Source organism: Ylistrum balloti, unplaced genomic scaffold (genome assembly GCF_031769215.1).
Source record: "Ylistrum balloti isolate Yb309-2 unplaced genomic scaffold, AGI_CSIRO_Ybal_v1 Utg369958, whole genome shotgun sequence".
Lineage (NCBI taxonomy): Eukaryota > Metazoa > Mollusca > Bivalvia > Pectinida > Pectinidae > Ylistrum > Ylistrum balloti.
The window spans coordinates 527,104-547,472 of NW_026782057.1; the positions used below are offsets into that span (position 1 = coordinate 527,104).

At 35.3% G+C, this 20,369-nt stretch overlaps 1 protein-coding gene across 2 annotated transcripts in view; it reads right to left on the reverse strand.

The window, feature by feature from the left end:
- LOC132547497 (TP53-binding protein 1-like) overlaps positions 1-20,369 on the reverse strand; it is a 39,591-nt gene continuing 19,222 nt past the window's right edge. For both annotated transcript variants that reach the window (XM_060211255.1, XM_060211254.1), the window contains exons 19-36: positions 19,637-19,832; positions 18,291-18,917; positions 16,701-17,291; positions 15,973-16,243; positions 15,216-15,602; positions 14,380-14,467; positions 14,032-14,135; positions 13,324-13,396; positions 10,697-10,903; positions 10,286-10,416; positions 9,728-9,958; positions 8,185-8,268; positions 7,705-7,872; positions 7,259-7,350; positions 5,477-5,602; positions 4,374-4,447; positions 3,244-3,383; positions 1-2,138 (exon numbers count right to left, since the gene is read on the reverse strand). In XM_060211255.1, coding sequence (XP_060067238.1) covers positions 1,969-2,138; positions 3,244-3,383; positions 4,374-4,447; positions 5,477-5,602; positions 7,259-7,350; positions 7,705-7,872; positions 8,185-8,268; positions 9,728-9,958; positions 10,286-10,416; positions 10,697-10,903; positions 13,324-13,396; positions 14,032-14,135; positions 14,380-14,467; positions 15,216-15,602; positions 15,973-16,243; positions 16,701-17,291; positions 18,291-18,917; positions 19,637-19,832 — 3,760 coding nt within the window. In that variant the 3' untranslated portion in view covers positions 1-1,968. The remainder of the gene's footprint in view (positions 2,139-3,243; positions 3,384-4,373; positions 4,448-5,476; positions 5,603-7,258; positions 7,351-7,704; positions 7,873-8,184; positions 8,269-9,727; positions 9,959-10,285; positions 10,417-10,696; positions 10,904-13,323; positions 13,397-14,031; positions 14,136-14,379; positions 14,468-15,215; positions 15,603-15,972; positions 16,244-16,700; positions 17,292-18,290; positions 18,918-19,636; positions 19,833-20,369) is intronic.

Here is a 20,369-nt window from a genome sequence, read left to right on the forward strand (position 1 = left end):
TTTCAAAATATTCACGATGTGAAAAGTTTTTAATATTCAGTTTTGGCACAACGTTTTACAATGAGGGTAACATTACTTTGCATTAAAATCCTCATAAAAAGTGATACCATCTTCAAAAACGCGACAGAAATATACTGAGTTTCCAATATTGTATGTTTTCAGTGGTAAATATGAAATACCAAGGCACTGTCTCATGATTCACAAATTGACAACATGTATTTTCACAGAATATCATTTAGCTTGCCACCACATACAAAATGTATTACACACATTCAGTTTAATAAACGCTCAGAAAAACTGCAGAGTATATATCGATGAGAAAATTTATGCCATTAACTAAGTGTATCATTCTATTTCTATAAACGATGAAAACTACTTGTGTTGAAGTTGATAAAAAAATTTGGGCATAATAGGATTGTTTTTTGAGCAGTTAAAAATCTATCTATAATCTGACTCGCTATTCAATTTCAATTAATTAAAACTTTATAAAAAAAAATGCCTTTTTTAAAAAGTGGTTGATTTGTCCTGGAAATTCTGTAATATGATGCATAAAAAATAATTTGAATAAAAAGCCATGAAATTAGTGTTGAAAAGCTACCAACAAAATTTAACTTTTTGTGGATTTTAAACATTAAAAGTTAAAAAGATATCAAAAAAGTTATAGTGCATATTTAATATACATTGTACATTAAAATAATTAGAATAAAACATATATACATCAGGAATTTTCAACTAGCACTGATCATACACAACATTTAACATCTCAACATACCCACAAAATAATTACTTTAACAGGTACCTCAAGCATTTAACCACAATTTTTAGACCAATATCATGCAAGAAAACCAATCGATTGTTGCTTTCAAGGTTCCAGCTTGATAGAGTTATTACACTGAAATCAAGGTCCAAAATAGCATTCAAAGGAAGGCAAGCCTACCCTCAGACATAAGCATTTGATATAGCCATCTTCATATACAGCTGGGCAAAGGAGAACATTCAATATTAATGTCCGTTCTGTTTACTTTTTAATGCATAACAATGTTCAGTAAAAACAATGTGGAATAAATTTCATCATTAAAGAAATCAAGATACCCAATCATTAAAACAATTTATCACATAAAGCTGTTTGACGGAATCCACATACAGGTTGTTGAAAATGTTGGCCTCAATTTGTAGTTGCACAAGTTATTTTCACGCCCTAAAAACTTGTAATCATTCACAAAATTTCATGGATTTTTTACAGTGCTGAATTTTTAAAAACAAATTCATGAGTAATAGTTGTTACACCAGTATTTAAAGGCTACATCAAAATAAGAAATTATTTATCATTCTATAAAACCGCCTTTAAAAATAGATCAATACATGACTCACTTCATAACTGGTAAAAATGATAAACAGTATATACCGGTATGTCAATTGATAAGAGAGTGGGGAAAAACATTTCAATTTTCACCAGCCTGAGAGATAAAAGTAATATTGCACATTAACTATACCATTTTGAAACAGTTTAAAATACTTTCTTCCATGGAAAAAGACACAGACATTTTAGTTAAAACATATCTTAACCTCACTAATCACATTCTGTAAACATGGACTTCAGCAGGATATGCCCAGGGCATATCTTAACCTCACCAATGATGTGGCCACACTAACTTTCTGTAGGTATGGACCTCAGTAGGATACATCCAAGGCATATGTAAACCTCACTGGTCAGATTTTTAGGTGGGGACTTTTGTATGAAATTCTTAGCTTGTGCATTAACCTCACCAGTCACATTCTGTATGCGTGGACCTCAATATGATATAACATAGTCCTTAGTCTGTAAATGGTGACACATACAGTTATATGTCAAAACAATCACTGAGGCATTTTCCAGGAAACTTTCCTCTCAATAATTGTTTTTCATACATTTACATATGAATTAAGGATTTTTCCACTGAAGATCTAAAATGTGATTTGCCCAATTTTCTACTTATGAACATAGTCATATCTGTATCTTGGGTGACCATCGTATGCCATTAGCTGTCCATTAATGAGTGACTGTATCATCCACTCAGTCGATACCACTGGTAATCCAAGCTGCTTGGTGCGACGTAGGACTGCGTTCGAGCATGTGTTGTCCGTCAGAATAACATTAACTGAAACAAAATATGATGATAACGTGAAACTTAAAACAGGTTCACCAGATAAGTCAAGTAGTAATACAATGTTAGTGTGGATTCAGCAATGCAGGCCTAAAAGGTTCTGCTTTGTGACTTTATATGTGCATAGAATATATTTTCAATAAATATGACACAAATGATTAAAATCAAGAAATACCTTCCAAAGATTTGGAATAAATGTTCAACAAGGGGCCAAAACTAAGGTCAAAAACATACATCATTCTAAAATACTATCCATTCTATTTAATGAAAACTTAGATTAACAAGATGTGTTTATGACACACAATGCCCCTGCTTGAAAGAAAACAAAGGTATAGTCACAAGGAACACATGCCAAATATGAAAGCCCTACCTCTTACGGTGCAATATTTATGGCCAATATTAAAATTGTACAAATGTAGGTCAAAGGTCACTGTCTAGGTTAAAAGGTCAAAAATTTTAGTACCATGGAAAGGACTTGTCACAAGGAACACACATGTCAAATAGGAAAGCCCTACATCTAATTGTGCAATAGTTATAGGTAAGGTTAAAGTTGACAACAGACAGCACAAAATTAATATGCCCCAATCTTTCGTTCTGGGTGCATAAAAAACAGATATAACACATGTAATTTATGAAAACAAAATGTAACATACAGAAAGATGTCGTTCATTTCGTTTTTCTGATCACAAACAAAATCAAACTGTCACATCTAGGGACAAAGGGAAACCTTCAAATGAAATTTTAGAAAGATCCATCCGGTACTTCTGAAGAAATAGCTATAACAAACTTTGAAAGTCAAAATCAAAGACGGCTGCCTATCGGCCATTTTGTTATTTTGATCAGTCCCAAAATAACATGGGCACAACCAAGAGACTAATGGGAACCTACATATGAAATTTAAGAGATCCATCTCTTATTTTTCAAGAAATAGCGATAACAAAATTGTTTACGGATAGACTCCGGACGTAGAGCGAATTGAAAAGCTCAACATCTGATGATTACCAAGGATTTCAAAACTAGTAATGGTGACCTTGACCTTGTGTGTGTTAAATACTTATTATGTGCACATGTATTTGTTCTAGGTATCCATCCAGTATACCTCTGTGATCACGATTCTGTATTTTAGTTTCGACTTCTCCTCCAGCTATTCTGACAATGGTTGACCATTCCTCCCTGAACCGTGTGCTCTGAGATTCCACCAGGAACCTCATGTTGACTAATAGATTACCCGTTGGTTTCCTGGCAATACAATCAGAACACTGCACAGAAAACTTATCAATAAAATAGATACATATGACAGGCAGTGTTGCCAACTCATCAGGTCAACCTCAAACTAGCTATATTATGACCTTCTGAAAACAAGGAAAATGCTAGAATCATCTATATGTTTTGCTAATGATCAGTATTATCAATCTGAAGATCAAAATATAATATAACATCAAACATCATCTAAATATATACAGATGTGATAACTAAGTATACAAGTCAATTGCAACAGGTTCGGATAAGTTGATTTTTTATTAGTGTGAAATGTCTACCGGTTTCGCCCGAACAGTGGGCTTCTTCAGGACCTGAAGTAGCCCACTGTTCGGGCGAAACCGGTAGACGTTTCATTCTAATAAAAAACCAACTTATCCTGAACCTGTTGCGATTGACTTATATACTTAGTTTCCGCTATTCTTCAATCGCCCTGCATACCGGGTGGTATCCGGGCAAGGGATATGAAGAACCAACGGAACCTCAATAAGAATTTACGGTGTTGGCTCTACCCCTGGATTTCTATACAGATTTTGTGATAACTATACAAAGTCATTTTCCTTGATGAACTTTTGATGCAACCTTCCTTTCATCCTAGATTTTTAAAGAGCTATGATCAGATATTATATGCTTTGAGGTTGACTACACTGACATGTATCAATAAAACTTTCGTTTGGTAACAATGAATTGTAAACAAGATATCTTCAGATAAAAACAAAAAGGTTCAATGGTCAGCTTCCTTGTCTAAAGCTGATCTGGATAAGATTATATCTAAGATTTGTGAAATCATTTGTCAGCTGGAGACAGGGTACGAATTAAATGGCAAGAAAGAGAAGAAATGGTAAGCCTTGATTTGTCAACTCAAATTTGTTCAAATCACCCTTTCTCATTCCAAAAGAGGATGATAAGAGTTAATTAATCTCACCCAAAGAGGATGACAGAGTCTATTTAATCATAAATTATTTTCTTTACCATTCTATCAGTTGTCTCTTCTCTAAACTGACACCAGCTGGTAGTATGTAGGCCTTGTGGTCCAGTAGTTTGTCCTGTTAAAACAATGGTACCTGATGTCAAACTGTTGCAGATTTAACCTGGTTTCAGTTAAGTTTATTTCATTATTCTGTCCAAATTTAAGTTTTCTACAAAAGGGTCCTTCAGTGAATTAAAATCACCCAATGACACACCACCTCACCAAGGTAAACACATGCCCCAAGTATGAATTTCCAGTGACAAGTAGTATAGAAAATAGAGCCAAGATAATCTTTCTCTTAGATGTAGGTCAAAGGTCAAATTGTTTATCAGTGACCTTGTTATGATACATATCACATCGCCTCACCAAGGTGAAGCCATTCGTAGGCCATGAAATAATTGATTTTCTCTCACAGGTTCATTTTTAAGGTATCGATTTGAAGCAACTATTTCAATCCTTATATTCTAGGTTGTTTTTAATGTCAATTTCATTCTTTCACTGACAGAAAAAAACAACTAGACAATTATGATGGGTTTACATGACATTTGCATTATGTGAAAGAACATGTCGAAAAATTGGTAAATTCTAGTTCCTACTACTGACACTAGAGGGAGGTACGAGAAAACTGTCATATAATCCACCAATCAGAAAGCAGTATGAAACAGCAAGGTCATAGCATAATGCAGAGAATTTAAAATCAAATGTCAAATGTCTTTGCATGAAAAGTTGTAAAAGTAAACTCAGCCAGCATCAATTATAATGAAAATGTCAAACAAATTATAGGTAGGAGGCTGTTGGTTTCTATAGAATCCAGGAAACTTGTATTAACCTTATCACAAAATTAACATTTTAGTGTTGAAAGTGTGAAATAGATGTCTAGCAAAGGCTACTACAGAGCTTTTCAGTTTTCTACAAAAATATCTATCCCGAATAATGATTGTTTACTTCTGAATAGCAACCATTTGCCTCTAATGTTTACCTCTGATTTACAACCATTTAAACCTGAATAACAATCAATTTTTTCTGAATAACTATCATATACCCTTAAATAACACTCATTTACCTCTCAATAACAACCACTTATACCCGAATAACAAACACTTACCTCGTAATAGCAATCATATATCCAAACATGTGACAGACACGGAAGTCCTGCTGCCAAACACTGGAAATACTTGACAGTTCTCTGATAGGTATCTGACAGTAATATACACTGACGAGCTGATGACACCTGTTAACATGTGATGAAAGGACTAATTTGTCAAGTTTGAAATTTAATCAATTTTTCAGAACCATAGGATACTACAAACAAGCTTATTTAAGCACAATCAAATTTTTTCCACAATATACAGTTTAAATAAATAATTGCAATGATTGATTTGCACATTCACATTAAATGCTATATGAACAATAAACAGAAATTGCAATTAGTAACAAATAAATCTTGAAATTAGTAACAATATGATATTGAAATTAGTAACAAACAGAAAATTGAAATTAGTGCAATCATGTCGCATGAAAAAGCACTATTATACTGTAATATCATCAATTTTTTTTTATTTTCATTGGTTTTGTAGATAGTGTTAATCCACACATTTACATATCCCTGAACTGTTAAATTTACTGATAAAATCAAGAGTCCATGAAATAGGATTTTTTAAAACAAGAGGCCCATGGGCCTTAGTGGTCATCTGACATGAAATACAAGATTTCAAATTTTGAACTTGAGAAGAAGTCGTAAATGTGTTTTCAAGATGGTGGCCATGTTGGATTTCGGACCAACCCGAAAAGAACAAACTTTGGTCAGGATCATGTCACGATTATTTCAGGTAAGTTTCAGCTCAATGAGACATGTAGAACTTGTGAAGAAGTTGAAAATGTTTACAATGGACAACGTAGGCCGAACAACCGACCTAAAAATCAAGAAAATTGAGCCCCATAAGAATATATGAATTAGTAAGATAACCAATAAAATATGTGCAATCACAGTAATCAAATTTATCTAGACTCGGCAAAGTCATTAATCAATGCAAAGCCGACATGGTAAGTCTTTCTTCACAAAGACTTCCTTATTCTAATATTTTATAAGGTTGGTTGACAGATTTCTGTCACTTTGACAACCCTCGTGTCTGGTTATCATCTCACAGACAAGCATCAATGTTCTGGCGACCTTATTTAATAAAAAAATTCCATAGGCTTGCATTTACTCTATATGAGCATATCCAGTACACTGTTTGATACAAAGGATTTCAAAAACATCATGGCTTGATGTAATTAATCAATAGATTTCATATCTATCTGACTGTCAACAGAAATTAATTCTTGTTTATTTAAAGAATGAAAATAATAAAATTAGAAGGCCCATTTTCATATGTTTGTTTGCATGATTTATTGGCCCAGTTAGGGTCACTGTGATGTGAAGTCTCCTTGTATTAGCTGAAACTACCTCATTAAACAACTAGGTGGCGACTATTTGCTTTCCCCCACCCCCAAATTTTTGGGGAGCACAACAACATATCAGAGGCCTGTCACATGTCATTCAGAACAAAATTGGGGTCAAATGTCATGCCCAGGTACTTGAGTATAGCAGCACAGATAAGTCTGTTACTCAGCTTCCTGAGAACAAAAACCGCCATGAATAGAGAGCATTCAACCATGTGCCTTGGCCCTTCATCTGAGATTACCCAAGCCAACACTCTACCATCTGAGCTATCATGGCCCCTATTTTCATGTTTTTAATGAATATTTACATACTGTGTTACACTACAAAACAATCAATTACACGGCACCAATTTAAAATCCTCTGTTTTACACATCAGTTATTAGGCAATGGAAATACTCCTTATATTGGTTGTGAACATATTAAACACTACATGTTAATTTATACCTCAGATTCACTGTACTTTTCCAATACTATCCCACCTCCATTTTCTATCTGGGTCTTAAGCTGGTTTTTGTCAAATGGTATTGCCGGCTCATCTGTAAAGTGATGTGTTTATAAAATGTACTTAAATTAATTAAAAAAGCGTTTTTTCTTTAGATATATGGAGAAAATAAAAAAAAATTTGAAAAATAAATTCAACATTTATGTACACATGATAATATTAAGGAAGTTAGGAGAACTTGCTGCATATTCTCTGTACTTTGTATTCTTTTGTATCTAAAGTAATTTTTATGATTAAGAATTCTGGATGTTTTGACTCAATAGAGTTATGTTTGAAAATGTACTGTTTTTGATAACCAATTTTGAAACCACTAATAAAACATTGATTTGAATAGATATACTACAACCATGTGAAACTTTTGTACTTTGTAACATAACTTAGTCCTGACCATTTGAGCTACTTTCATCAGTAGAAACATCAAGCGAGTCCTCTAGTAGCATCTTCTCTTCTTCCTTCTGTTCTGACTTCTTGCCAACGTGAGTCAACATGAACACCATCCCCTTGAATAATGATGTCTTTAGTCGTAACCTGGCTTCCCTGTCACTGTGAAACAGACCTGGAAACCAAAGTACAATGTCATGGTGAACAGATTTTCAGTCAAATGAAGCGCAATGTTGTCACAGTCAATAGGTGTCCAGTCAATATCGTACATACTTACGAAGGAAACTGGCAAATGAAAAGACAGACAAAAATTGTAACTACAATTCAAATCAGAGACAATACCAGTAATTATTTTCCAGCTTATTCATAAAAGCTAGCTAAACTGCTCCCACAGAAAACAGGAAATATAATTCACTTAATTTTAAAGATATTTTGTCTGTAATTTGTGTCATCTACTATCTGTGGCCATTTACCTGAGATAACTTACCAATTCTTGCTTTTCTGGGAGATCGCCTTGGTGTCACAGGAGAACTGACTGCAGCACCTACAGGGCTGGCATCTAAACCTACAACTGAAGAAAGCAAACACCATGATGGCAATAACATCAAAACAGCCTTCTGTACAATATAATTTCAATTTTATTCAATATATACATGGCAATAGTGTAAATCAAAACTAAAATATATCCACTATGCAAACATGTTCATGGTTTTCTGCAAATAGTAACCTTTACATTGGAACTCTGAAACACAAACTTATTCAATATGTTTGATCACAGATAACATTTGTTTAAAGATGTTGAACCTGTTTGATGACCATAAAGAAAAGAAGTTGAAAAAGTGATTACATGAATTCAGAGACCACAAAGAACCGTAACTCTGTTTAAAATAAAGAGTATATATATCATTAAGTAATGTACATGATAACAATAATAATTTAATAATAAACTAAAATGTTGAATTTTATGAAATGCATGCAAAAAAAGACAAAATTGCTGAATTGACAGAAGAATTTTTTATATTTATATATCATAATATACATATATATTTACTATTGTAAACATTGAATAAAAGGAAACAAACAATCCATTTTAAGTTCAATTGGAATTTAATGTTAATTTTGCAACTATTTCACATAAATGAACACATGGACGTATTTGTAACAACATGAAGTCACTATAAAGTCTTTCAACACTTCATTTTTCACTTAAATTTGCAAACACTCATGGAGACAATAGGTGCATTCTTAAGTTTGATATATTACCTGTAGTCCTCAACCTGTTCACAGAGACTTTAGCTGGAGTATAAAGACTGGTACATTACCTGTAGTCCTCAACCTGTTCACAGAGACTTTAGCTGGAGTATAAAGACTGGTACATTACCTGTAGTCCTCAACCTGTTCACAGAGAGTAAAGCTGGAGTATAAAGACTGTTATATTACCTGTAGTCCTCAACCTGTTCACAGAGACTTTAGCTGGAGTATAAAGATTGGTACATTACCTGTAGTCCTCAACCTGTTCACAGAGACTTTAGCTGGAGTATAAAGATTGGTACATTACCTGTAGTCCTCAACCTGCTCACAGAGACTTTAGCTGGAGTATAAGGATTGGTACATTACCTGTAGTCCTCAACCTGTCCACAGAGACTTTAGCTGGATTATAAAGATTGGTACATTACCTGTAGCCCTCAACCTGCTCACAGAGACTTTAGCTGGAGTATAAAGATTGGTAATTTACCTGTACCCCTCAACCTGCTCACAGAGACTTTAGCTGGAGTATAAAGATTGGTACATTACCGGTAGTCCTCAACCTGTCCACAGAGACTTTAGCTGGATTATAAAGATTGGTACATTACCTGTAGTCCTCAACCTGTCCACAGAGACTTTAGCTGGATTATAAAGATTGGTACATTACCTGTAGCCCTCAACCTGCTCACAGAGACTTTAGGTGGAGTATAAAGATTGGTACATTACCTGTAGTCCTCAACCTGTTCACAGAGACTTTAGCTGGAGTATAAAGATTGGTACATTACCTGTAGCCCTCAACCTGCTCACAGAGACTTTAGCTGGAGTCGGAGTACTTGTGGCTACGGGATTGGTTGTTACTCTGCCACCACGTTTCCGTTTCGCGGAGGACAACTGGGATGTGGATGCTATTGGAGCATCTATTGTGGATTTTGATGTGGATGGGTTAATCCTCTTATCTCTGTTGTCCTTTTGTTCATATCGACTGGTCACTCTTCTTTTACTGTCCATCAGGTTATCTGATAAAGGCCGACATAGAAGGAGAGAAAATATTGAAAATTCCATTATATTTAATAGTGAAAAATAACCATAAAGTGAAAATTAACCCTAGATATTTCTCTATATCTCACTGGCAAAAATGTTATTAATTGTGTTATTATTATTAAAAAGTATCTCAAATTATCTAATGACATGGACCATAAACAATGGAAGGAGCCTACCAGTGAATGGTATCACAGTGATGTGAAAATATCTGACACTGTTTTATAATTTCCAAGACTAAATGGAGGCTATTGTGAATGGACCTATAGTAACAAAATATTAAATGGACACCATTATTTAATTACCAAGACTGACGTCTGCTGTTTTAGGAGTTGTGGGGGGTGGACCTACAGGTGACGTGTGGATGTTGCACCCAATGTCGATGACGAGACACCGAGCTTGATCATCACTCAGTATAACTTGACTACAACGGAACCTGTATTTCAACAAAACAGCATATCTGCAATGTCACTGCATTACGTAAATATTGTTTATAAAAATATCTTATATGCACCTCCTTGAATGAAAATGGAATTAAAACATGAAGTCTTACCAAGCATAAGCCTTCTGTCATTTTACAGTACATTTACATATATCAACAGTTAATTACATGGCCATGCCACTAGCTTAAGAAAAAAGCTACTTCACTTATCAGGCACATTTACTTAATCAATCTCAGTTATTCAATGCCTATGCTTACATATTTTCATACTTACTGAGCACTTTTTCCATTATCCTTCTCAACAACATAGTTACAAGGACTGGTTTTTGACTGAGATTTGTGGTCAGTAATGATTCCTGGCTCAAAAAATCCATCGTTACTTTGCACAAAGACCGACTGACCGACAGGCAGGCGCTCAATCAGAAGGAGGTCACTCACCTTCACGAACCTCACATCTCCGTCATCAAATCTCACCTGATACCTAACGACAGAAAATCTCATATCTCAAACATCAAATCTCACCTGATACCTAACGACAGAAAATCTCATATCTCAAACATCAAATCTCACCTGGTACCTAACGACAGAAAATCTCATATCTCAAACATCAAATCTCACCTGATACCTAACGACAGAAAATCTCATATCTCAAACATCAAATCTCACCTGATACCTAACGACAGAAAATCTCATATCTCAAACATCAAATCTCACCTGGTACCTAACGACAGAAAATCTCATATCTCAAACATCAAATCTCACCTGGTACCTAACGACAGAAAATCTCATATCTCAAACATCAAATCTCACCTGATACCTAACGACAGAAAATCTCATACCTCAAACATCAAATCTCACCTGATACCTAACGACAGAAAATCTCATACCTCAAACATCAAATCTCACCTGGTACCTAACGACAGAAAACCTCTCATAACGAACATCAAATCTCACTTGGTACCTGAAGACAGAAAACCTCTCATAATGAACATCAAATCTCACCTGATACCTAACAACAGAAAATCTCATATCTCAAACATCAAATCTCACCTGGTACCTAACAACAGAAAATCTCATATCTCAAACATCAAATCTCACCTGGTACCTAACAACAGAAAATCTCATATCTCAAACATCAAATCTCACCTGGTACCTAACAACAGAAAATCTCATATCTCAAACATCGAATCTCTCCTTACCTGAAGACAGAAAACCTCTCATAACGAACATCAAATCTCACCTGATACCTAACAACAGAAAACCTCATATCTCAAACATCAAATCTCACCTGGTACCTAACGACAGAAAACCTCACATCTCCGTCATCAAATCTCACCTGGTACGTGAAGACAGAAAACCTCACATCTCCGTCATCAAATCTACCTGGTACCTAACGACAGAAAACCTCACATCACCATCATCAAATCTCACCTGGTACCTAACAACAGAAAATCTCATATCTCAAACATCAAATCCCACCTGGTACCTAACAACAGAAAACCTCACATCTCCATCATCAAATCTCACCTGGTACCTAACAACAGAAAAACCTCACATTTCCATCATCAAATCTCACCTGGTACCTAATGACAGAAAATCTCATATCTCCATTATTAAATTTGTCAGTAAATCTTCAGGTGAGTGACATATCAAATTATTACCCAGTTTTATCAAATTTCATAAAATATGGACCCAAGTGTAAGATTCTATTTATCAATTATAATACCTTTGCTTTAAAGTAAGACAGACTTATTTCAACTCAAAAGATATGTTTTTCACTATAATCATGTAACATCATCATAAAGAAGTATCCAATTAAGGACTCACAATACTGTTATTATAAAGGTGTCTATACTGTTGACCTGGCCCTATTATATGACACAATATGCCAGTTATCAGATATATTGTCCTTTGTCAAGCAAAATGTTTAGGGCTCGACATTAACACCTGTCTGTACCGACTATGTCGGACACGTATGTGAAAAAATGCAATTGTCTGACCAGACAAATGAGTTTTAGCCGTAAAAAGTTGTTGTAAAGGTTTTTTAAAATGTCAAATAAATAAATAAACTATATCATTCAAATTTTCATATCACCAATTTCGTAGATATTTTTTTTAAATCAATGTCCTCTTTTTGGCTACAATGAAGATTAACCTATCAATGAACAAGAAACTAAATGTTGATTTTCCAGGGTAAGTACAGGTGTTCCGAATATAATCTGGATCTTAGCTTTACTTGCTTTCAAGTGCAGTTGTTCAGTGAAAACATTTTGTGAATTGAATACTGCCGACTGCTACATTGTTTATGTTGAAAGCTGTCAGACGATGGGTTTAACTTAGTTTGGTTTTTAGCATGGGAGGAACAAAAAACTGAAAATGTTGATGATAAGATAAAAGAAGCCAAAAAGGGGTATGAGAAGAAGAGAGTTAGGGCATTTCAAATCACGTTCATTATTTATTGTAAATGAAATATTATTCTAGTTTAAATGTTTTGACAAATGCACTTAACAGTCAGACAAGTGTTTTTTTAAATCCACATGTAAGTGAGAAAAAAGTTAATGACGAACTTTAAGCTCTTGTTTTATGAAGATATTTTGCTTTACATTCACCTAAGGTTTTGCTTTACATTCAACCTGAGGTTTTGGTTTTCATTAAAGATTTTCAACCTAAGGATCAGGTTTTCAGTAAAGATTTTCAACCTAAGGTTCAAGTTTTCAGTAAAGATATTTTACAATACTTTTTGAATTACCATTTTGCTTTGTGAAATAAATCAACATCATAAAGCATTTAATGCAAAAACTATCATAAGGCCTATATCATCAAAAATTTGTTATGTTTAATTTAATATTTTTCAAAGCTTAAATCACTTTTTTCTTCAAATCATTGTAGTACTGTACTGACTTGGATTTAAGTATTTGTGATATGGCTCCTGGGTAGTAGAAGCCATCTTTCCACCTGGCTAAAACTCTTGCACCTGTGAAAAAGAAATGTAAATTAGTAATTCATTTTTTTCCAAATGTTCTGTAATTTAAAGTTATTACATATTGTTTGTAAACAATTAACTGCTTAATGAAACTACCTTAAACAAATTATACTGACCGAGTCTTTTGGAAGTGAGGAAGATTCTTAAAGCTTTATTTGCTGTAAACAATTGATCTTATAAGTAGTCAACAGATAGCTCTTTGTGACTTTAAAAGTAGATTAAGGTCAACAGTGGGAAACTTCTTGAATTAAAGAGGAAGCACAGACAGATGGATGAATGGACAATGGATGACAGATGATGAATCCTACTAGTTTCAAAGGCCCCTGCTTCCACATAGGCTAATTAAATACAAAAAGATGTAAACAAAGTTAACAAATTAAATATACATCGCATCCCAACTCTTACCCTCAAGATTATACAAATCAACCATTGAGGTTTGTTATTACTTTTGTTCAATGGATATGACCAATATTTCACTCCCCCCACCCCCTACCCCTACCTTCTCCACTAAATTAACATGATTTAAACAAGATATATACTGTTTTGACACCTGATCAATTGAGAGTACCAAGTAGCTGTCTAAACTCTTACTAAAATCCAGAATACCTGGCATCTTCCATACTCACCCACAACAGTTTCACTTTTGATGGCACTCCCTCTGGTGGGCGGAGTACACATTAGGGAGCGATCAGGCCTAACGAGGGTAGGATCCTGGTATGATATCTGGGGACTAAAAGAACAAAGTCTTACAGTCACACCGAGGAATCAGAGCAGATAAGAAGAGGTGATAATCATAAGTATATACAGGGGAGTCCTGAGGTTGTTGGGAATCATAAATCCTGGAAATTTGAAGTGGTAAATACAAAATAATGGGAAATTGATTATCTTAACCTTTATAGTGATTTACTCTAAAAATTCAGAGTCGATACAGTTAAGTAATATAAATACATAATTCTGTCAATAGCTATGGTTACCTGATCTCTGAGCTCCTACTACCGCTGGTTTCTGACCGTTTTTTCCTCTTTGGTGACCGCAGATCAGCATTAGTAGTAGCAACAGTTGCTACAACAAAAATAACATTTGTCTTAAGTATAGTTTTATAACTCAATTTTCTGCTTGAACACAAACAAAGGTTAATAATAATATTGATTCCACACAAATGTAGACACTGTAAAGGCTGTCTTTTTCAATAATATTTTACTGATTTTCAAAAGCTTGATATAACAGCAGTGTTTTTCACATCCTCAATACTCTAGGGGTTACGATCACTTTCGCTCTCTGCACACTGGAACATATAGCAAAATTGAAGGCACAAGCCAAGTAATTTGATTGGTTCCAGGAAAAATAAAATTACCAATCATAGACTGATATGCTCCTTTTGAAGATTACGAAAGAACAACACCCAACTTCAAAGCTATTACAATATACCGTTATGCAACCGGAGATTTGTTTGATGTCCATCAAAGGATCAAACTGGTATTTTTGTCTTGTCCACAAGGTGTCACTCTTAGAACCTTCAATTTTGCATGTCAGACATGTTCCAAGGGTGCAGGAAGCGAAAGCAACTGTTACCCCTGGAGTATTGAGGATGTGTTTTTCAGGGAACTCATACACTTGACAACTAAATCCTTATTCAATTCTTCTTGAAAAGTACGTATTTTTTGTTCTTTCATTCCATCCTTGAAAATCAATTCTGGAGTATCTTCAACAGCTTACTAATTCAATTATCATAAGTCATATCTATTTTACAATTGGACAAATCTTCCTTTTTTTTTTTTTTAAATATCTCATTGACTAATGGGTTTATTACCTGCTTCCTTGTTGTCATCCTTGCCCTCAGCACCGTCTGAGGATTGCACAGTAACGCTAACTGTTGTCTGCCCACATGGAATTCCTTCTGAAGACTCACTGATATTTCCCAAGTTTTTATCTGAGATTTTCTCTCCTGTATCTGTCTTCTCTTTTTCTTCAAGTTTCTCACAATCTTCAGTCGAACTTGTAAACAGCGATTCTGAATTCCTCTTCTCTTCGGTCAACCGTGATGATTCCATGACATCACTTCCTGTTTTATTAATGGTGGATAGGTCTCCGACGTGAGGGGAGTTTTCGTAGTCAGAGGGCTGGGTGGAGCTTCTCCTTGTTACATTTGTCTCTTCATCCTGTTTTACTTGATTCAACTTCTCACTTGCTCGTCTGACTAAGAACAGAAATTTTCATAAGAACTTCCAATTCAGGTACTAACAAAACCTTATCAAATGAACATCATTGATACAAACACACAGATCTTCAATGACCTTTCATTTCATATGTGTCTAAGAAGGTTTTTTTAAGACCAGCAAAAATCAAAACTTTCATCAGACAACTCAGAAAGGTTACATTTTGACAGGTTTTAAAGTCAAAATGTGGAGGACAAAATCAAATGAAGGCAGTCATTTTGTTGCACTACTTTCATTTCATAATGAAGCGTTATTGTCCATATAATGACATCCTTCCAGACCATGTGATATTTAGGGACGAAAGTATTGTATCTATGAAAAGTTATTGGTTAATATATAAGTTTTACTAACCAGGAACTGGCTCAGGTGGAGTGAAGTACATATCCCTTTCAGCGGTTTTTTCTGTGGCAGCTTGTGATATTCCCTCCAGACTGGCCAGGTTCTGTCGAGAACCACGATGACTTCCACTGCTAGAGCGAGACAATGATGAACTGACATCTGCAAGGTCACCTGAGGTCATTGTGCTGGTACTCCGTGACGGTGATAGAGACAGATCTGACATGGAGAGAAGTTCTGATGTCTCAGTTGTCACTTCCTTCAACAATTTTGGAGGATCTTCTTCCTGAGAAGGAAAAAAAATTACAAAAAGTTTAATATCAAAAGGCACATGTGGTTACACTTCAGCCTGGTCAAACATTAACATCTCTCCAGTGTTTCAATTTTCCTCCCCACAGTATGACCCCTCACACACTTTCATTCAGGTCAAAATGAGTGATTAATATAACTTGATAAAACTTGATTTGCAATTGTGTTAAAACAGACTGAGTTAAAAGTTTAAAGACAAAGTGTCTGCATGGATCTAGTGATTGCTACTCCTTGACTTTGTAGGGTATACTATCAACAGGGCTACATCACATAATGATAGACAATCTGTGTTTCATCTAACTCAAGTAAGCACATGGACTTATCACAGGGAAACATGGATATTCTCACAGAAACTGCAAAAGGTATTACTGAGCTTAGCACAAGACATTGGCTTATTGCCAAAGGGATATGTTATGCTGCTATTGGGTAGCTACCTTCTTGAAAGTCGTTCGGAGGACACCTCCACCAGGACCAAAGAAAGTCTGTGTGATTTCCTTACTTTCATACAGCCACATTCTGTACACAGTCTTAGTGACCATTGTCTCCTGTTGCTGGGGTGGCACTGAATGGCCAGATGTTGTCATGGACAATGGTCCAACAACTAGATCCTGACAAATAGGAGTCGCTCTCACTGGTAGACTCTGCGTGACTGTAGGTGGTATTACAGATGTGACTTGTACTGTGGTAGGAGTTATCACAGATGTAGAAGAATTAATCGCTGGAGATCTCACAAGCAGCTGACCTTCAACTGATGATTTTGTTTGTTCTTTGTCAGTTGACCCTGAAACACTTGTTTTAAATCCTTTGGGAGTCTGTCTTGGGGTTAATGACTTCGGAGGTGTTGGTCTATTTTTCACTGAATTATGAAAAGATACATGCTGTGATGGACCTCCTGTTTTGATTCCTGATTTTTTATGGACGACACGAGTCCATTTTTTCCGTGTTGATGTCGGCGTGGTTTCAACTCCAGATGTACCAGGAGCAGGTTGTTGTTCCAACACTTCTGACGTTTCTTGTCCTTCATCCTTAAAATTATGAAATTCATTGACATATGTGTAATTGATAAATAATATCAGTACCTGTCCCTCTAAACATGAAATTAAAATATCAGTACCTGTCCCTCTAAACATGAAATTAAGATTTTCTTAATCAAAATGATGTCAAATACCTACTATTTCGTAAAATTTACATTTTTATCTTAAATTTTATAATCAAATATTGACTCAATCATATAAAAAAAATTATCAATTCAGACATAGGATAGGAAAGAATATTTGTAAGTGTTGAATATCTCACAACTGAACTAAGCCATCTGATACAAGAAGTATTCACAAACAAGAGATACCAAACACAATGTTTTGTATTTGTCCTTTATATCCAAGTAAACTGAATTTTTTTCTTTCTTTTTTAACCTGTCTCCCTCTTTAAACTGAATTATGTCTTGTATTTACAAAAGACATAAATAAATGAAAGAAACCTATGAAATTAAAATGTAAAATAAATAGTAACAAAGTTTAATAGTCTATTAATTAATGTAAGAGGTCACTAACTGCCATTCCAATCAACAACAGAATGGCTGCTAGTGACTATCTTAAATATCTCATGATGCTCAGAATATGGCATTCATAACTCAGATCCATGCTGATTTTATCTCCCCAGTTTCAAGAGGACCTCTTCAGCATTCTTCAAAAACAGTGGTAACAAACTTTACTATCAAAATCCAAAACAGTCACTTCCAGTCATCATGATTACATTATATAGAAATTCTTCAAAAAAGCTTAACAAGACCTTGTTTACAGCACAGATTGATGTCTCAAAAATCGATCATATTTACAAAATCAGGTTTATTAAGTTATATTCAATTAATGTTGAATTATCTATATCTGACTAAGAAACACTTGTGATCAATAATTCATTCTGTAGATTTTTTCCTCAAGTTCTCTTTTCGTTTTGAAGGCAACATAATGCAATCATCAAAGGTAACTTTCTTGATTTTAAAACTTTGAATATTAAGATTTGAATACCTCAAGTACCGTGTCTGCCTTCTCAGGAGAAATGATCTGGGATTGCGACCCATGGAATGTGTAAGGATCAGGTAACCTTGTCTCCCTCCGTCTCTCTGAGATAACTGTCATTTCCTTGTCATGCTCTGTCCTTTTTTTTAAGATACCCTTGGAACTCTTCTTTCCTTTCACTTTGCCCCGTTTGTGCCCATGCCTAATTGTTTCTTTTACTAGCTCTAAATGTGATATATCTTCACTAACACTGGGCCTATCAACGTTGAGAGATTTCTGTGCGACGTGTTCACTTTCCTCAAGGAATGGTCTAGGAGTATTTATTGACACTAATTGGAATGGCTGCCTGTCAGCTAATGAGTTTGATACATCCTCACCACAAGCTTTTATCTGTGTGTGACTTTTGTCCTTAACCTCCATCAAGAATGAAGGTTCTGCAGAATTGACGGTGATATCAGACAGTTTTCCTTGACCTATGGCCCTTGAGGGGTTAGATGACCCACTATGAACTTTGACCCCAGAAGGTCCAGGCATGGGATCTTGTATATCCCCAGTGTCCATTGTTTGAATAAGCTGGTCAGCATCATAAGTCTCCGTTTCCTGCATCATAACATCCTCTGGGTCTTCTTGTACTTCCTAGAATACAGTAAGTAAATTATACATATTCAAGTGTAATAGAATAACAATGAACAACAGAATACAAGTCAATCGCCCCTTGAATAACCCGGGTCATTCTGTGGCTAGGTATTGATAAAGAGCTTGTGGCTACCTCACAGAATGAAATTACTGGTGGCCCATTGCATGTTATCCAGAGCATTAAAGGTAACATGTCTTGCTCAAGGACACAACCACGACCGCACACACCAGTTCACTTCTCAGCTTCCTGAGAAACACCAATGGCTAGAAAGTGTAAAACCATACAACTCATATCTTCACACGAGGTTTCAAAGACCAAATGTCTATCGACTGAGCTATTCTGGCCCTTGGAGCAGACAACAAGCTATCTAGGATCCGAAACTCTAAACATCTGACAAGTGATGAAACTAGTACTCTGATGGCATAGTAGTTTGTTTTTCTTCAATTTCATGGAGGTGGTATGGCCATCTAAAAGTATTCAATTAGATTTGGCATGTGTTACTACTGCACCCCTGGGTTTATCAAAACTCTTATTTACCACAATTGTGTCTAAAAGAAATCACGTATATGTAACTGCAAAACTAATACCATAATTATTTATTTTCTTTTAACATCCAGATCTCAATACCCATTATTTCTCTAGCTTTTCTCTGTATCACCTCAGTTTGGAAGATACCCAAGACTGAATGACAGAGACATGGCGTATAAGCCACATTTACCATGTGTTCTGTTGGACTAGCTGTATCCATGACTTCTAATCCCTCCATACTGGCCTGGTAACCAGTGGATGTTGCTTCACTTGATAGTGTCCGCGTTTTCTTCAGCTTCGGCATTTGTTGACTTTCTGCTTTCGGTGACAGAGCTTCTTCCCGAGCTCTTTTCTTCTCACTTCCAACAGGTAGGCACTCATCGTCACTGAAACAGTAAAGACAGACTGGAAGATGTCCTACAGGAAAATGTGCTGACAGAATCTACCGTGTCAGAGAAGACATTAGTTACAATATAATTTAATCTCTAATATTCATATCCAAACAAAGTTCCTAATCTGGTGTATTGGTATATCTCACATGGTGTATTGGTATATCTCACATGGTGTATTGGTATATCTCACATGGTGTATTGGTATATCACATGGTGTATTGGTATATCACATGGTGTATTGGTATATCTCACATGGTGTATTGGTATATCACATGGTGTATTGGTATATCACATGGTGTATTGGTATATCACATGGTGTATTGGTATATCTCACATGGTGTATTGGTATATCCCATGGTGTATTGGTATATCACATGGTGTATTGGTATATCACATGGTGTATTGGTATATCTCACATGGTGTATTGGTATATCCCATGGTGTATTGGTATATCACATGGTGTATTGGTATATATCACATGGTGTATTGGTATATCCCATGGTGTATTGGTATATCTCACATGGTGTATTG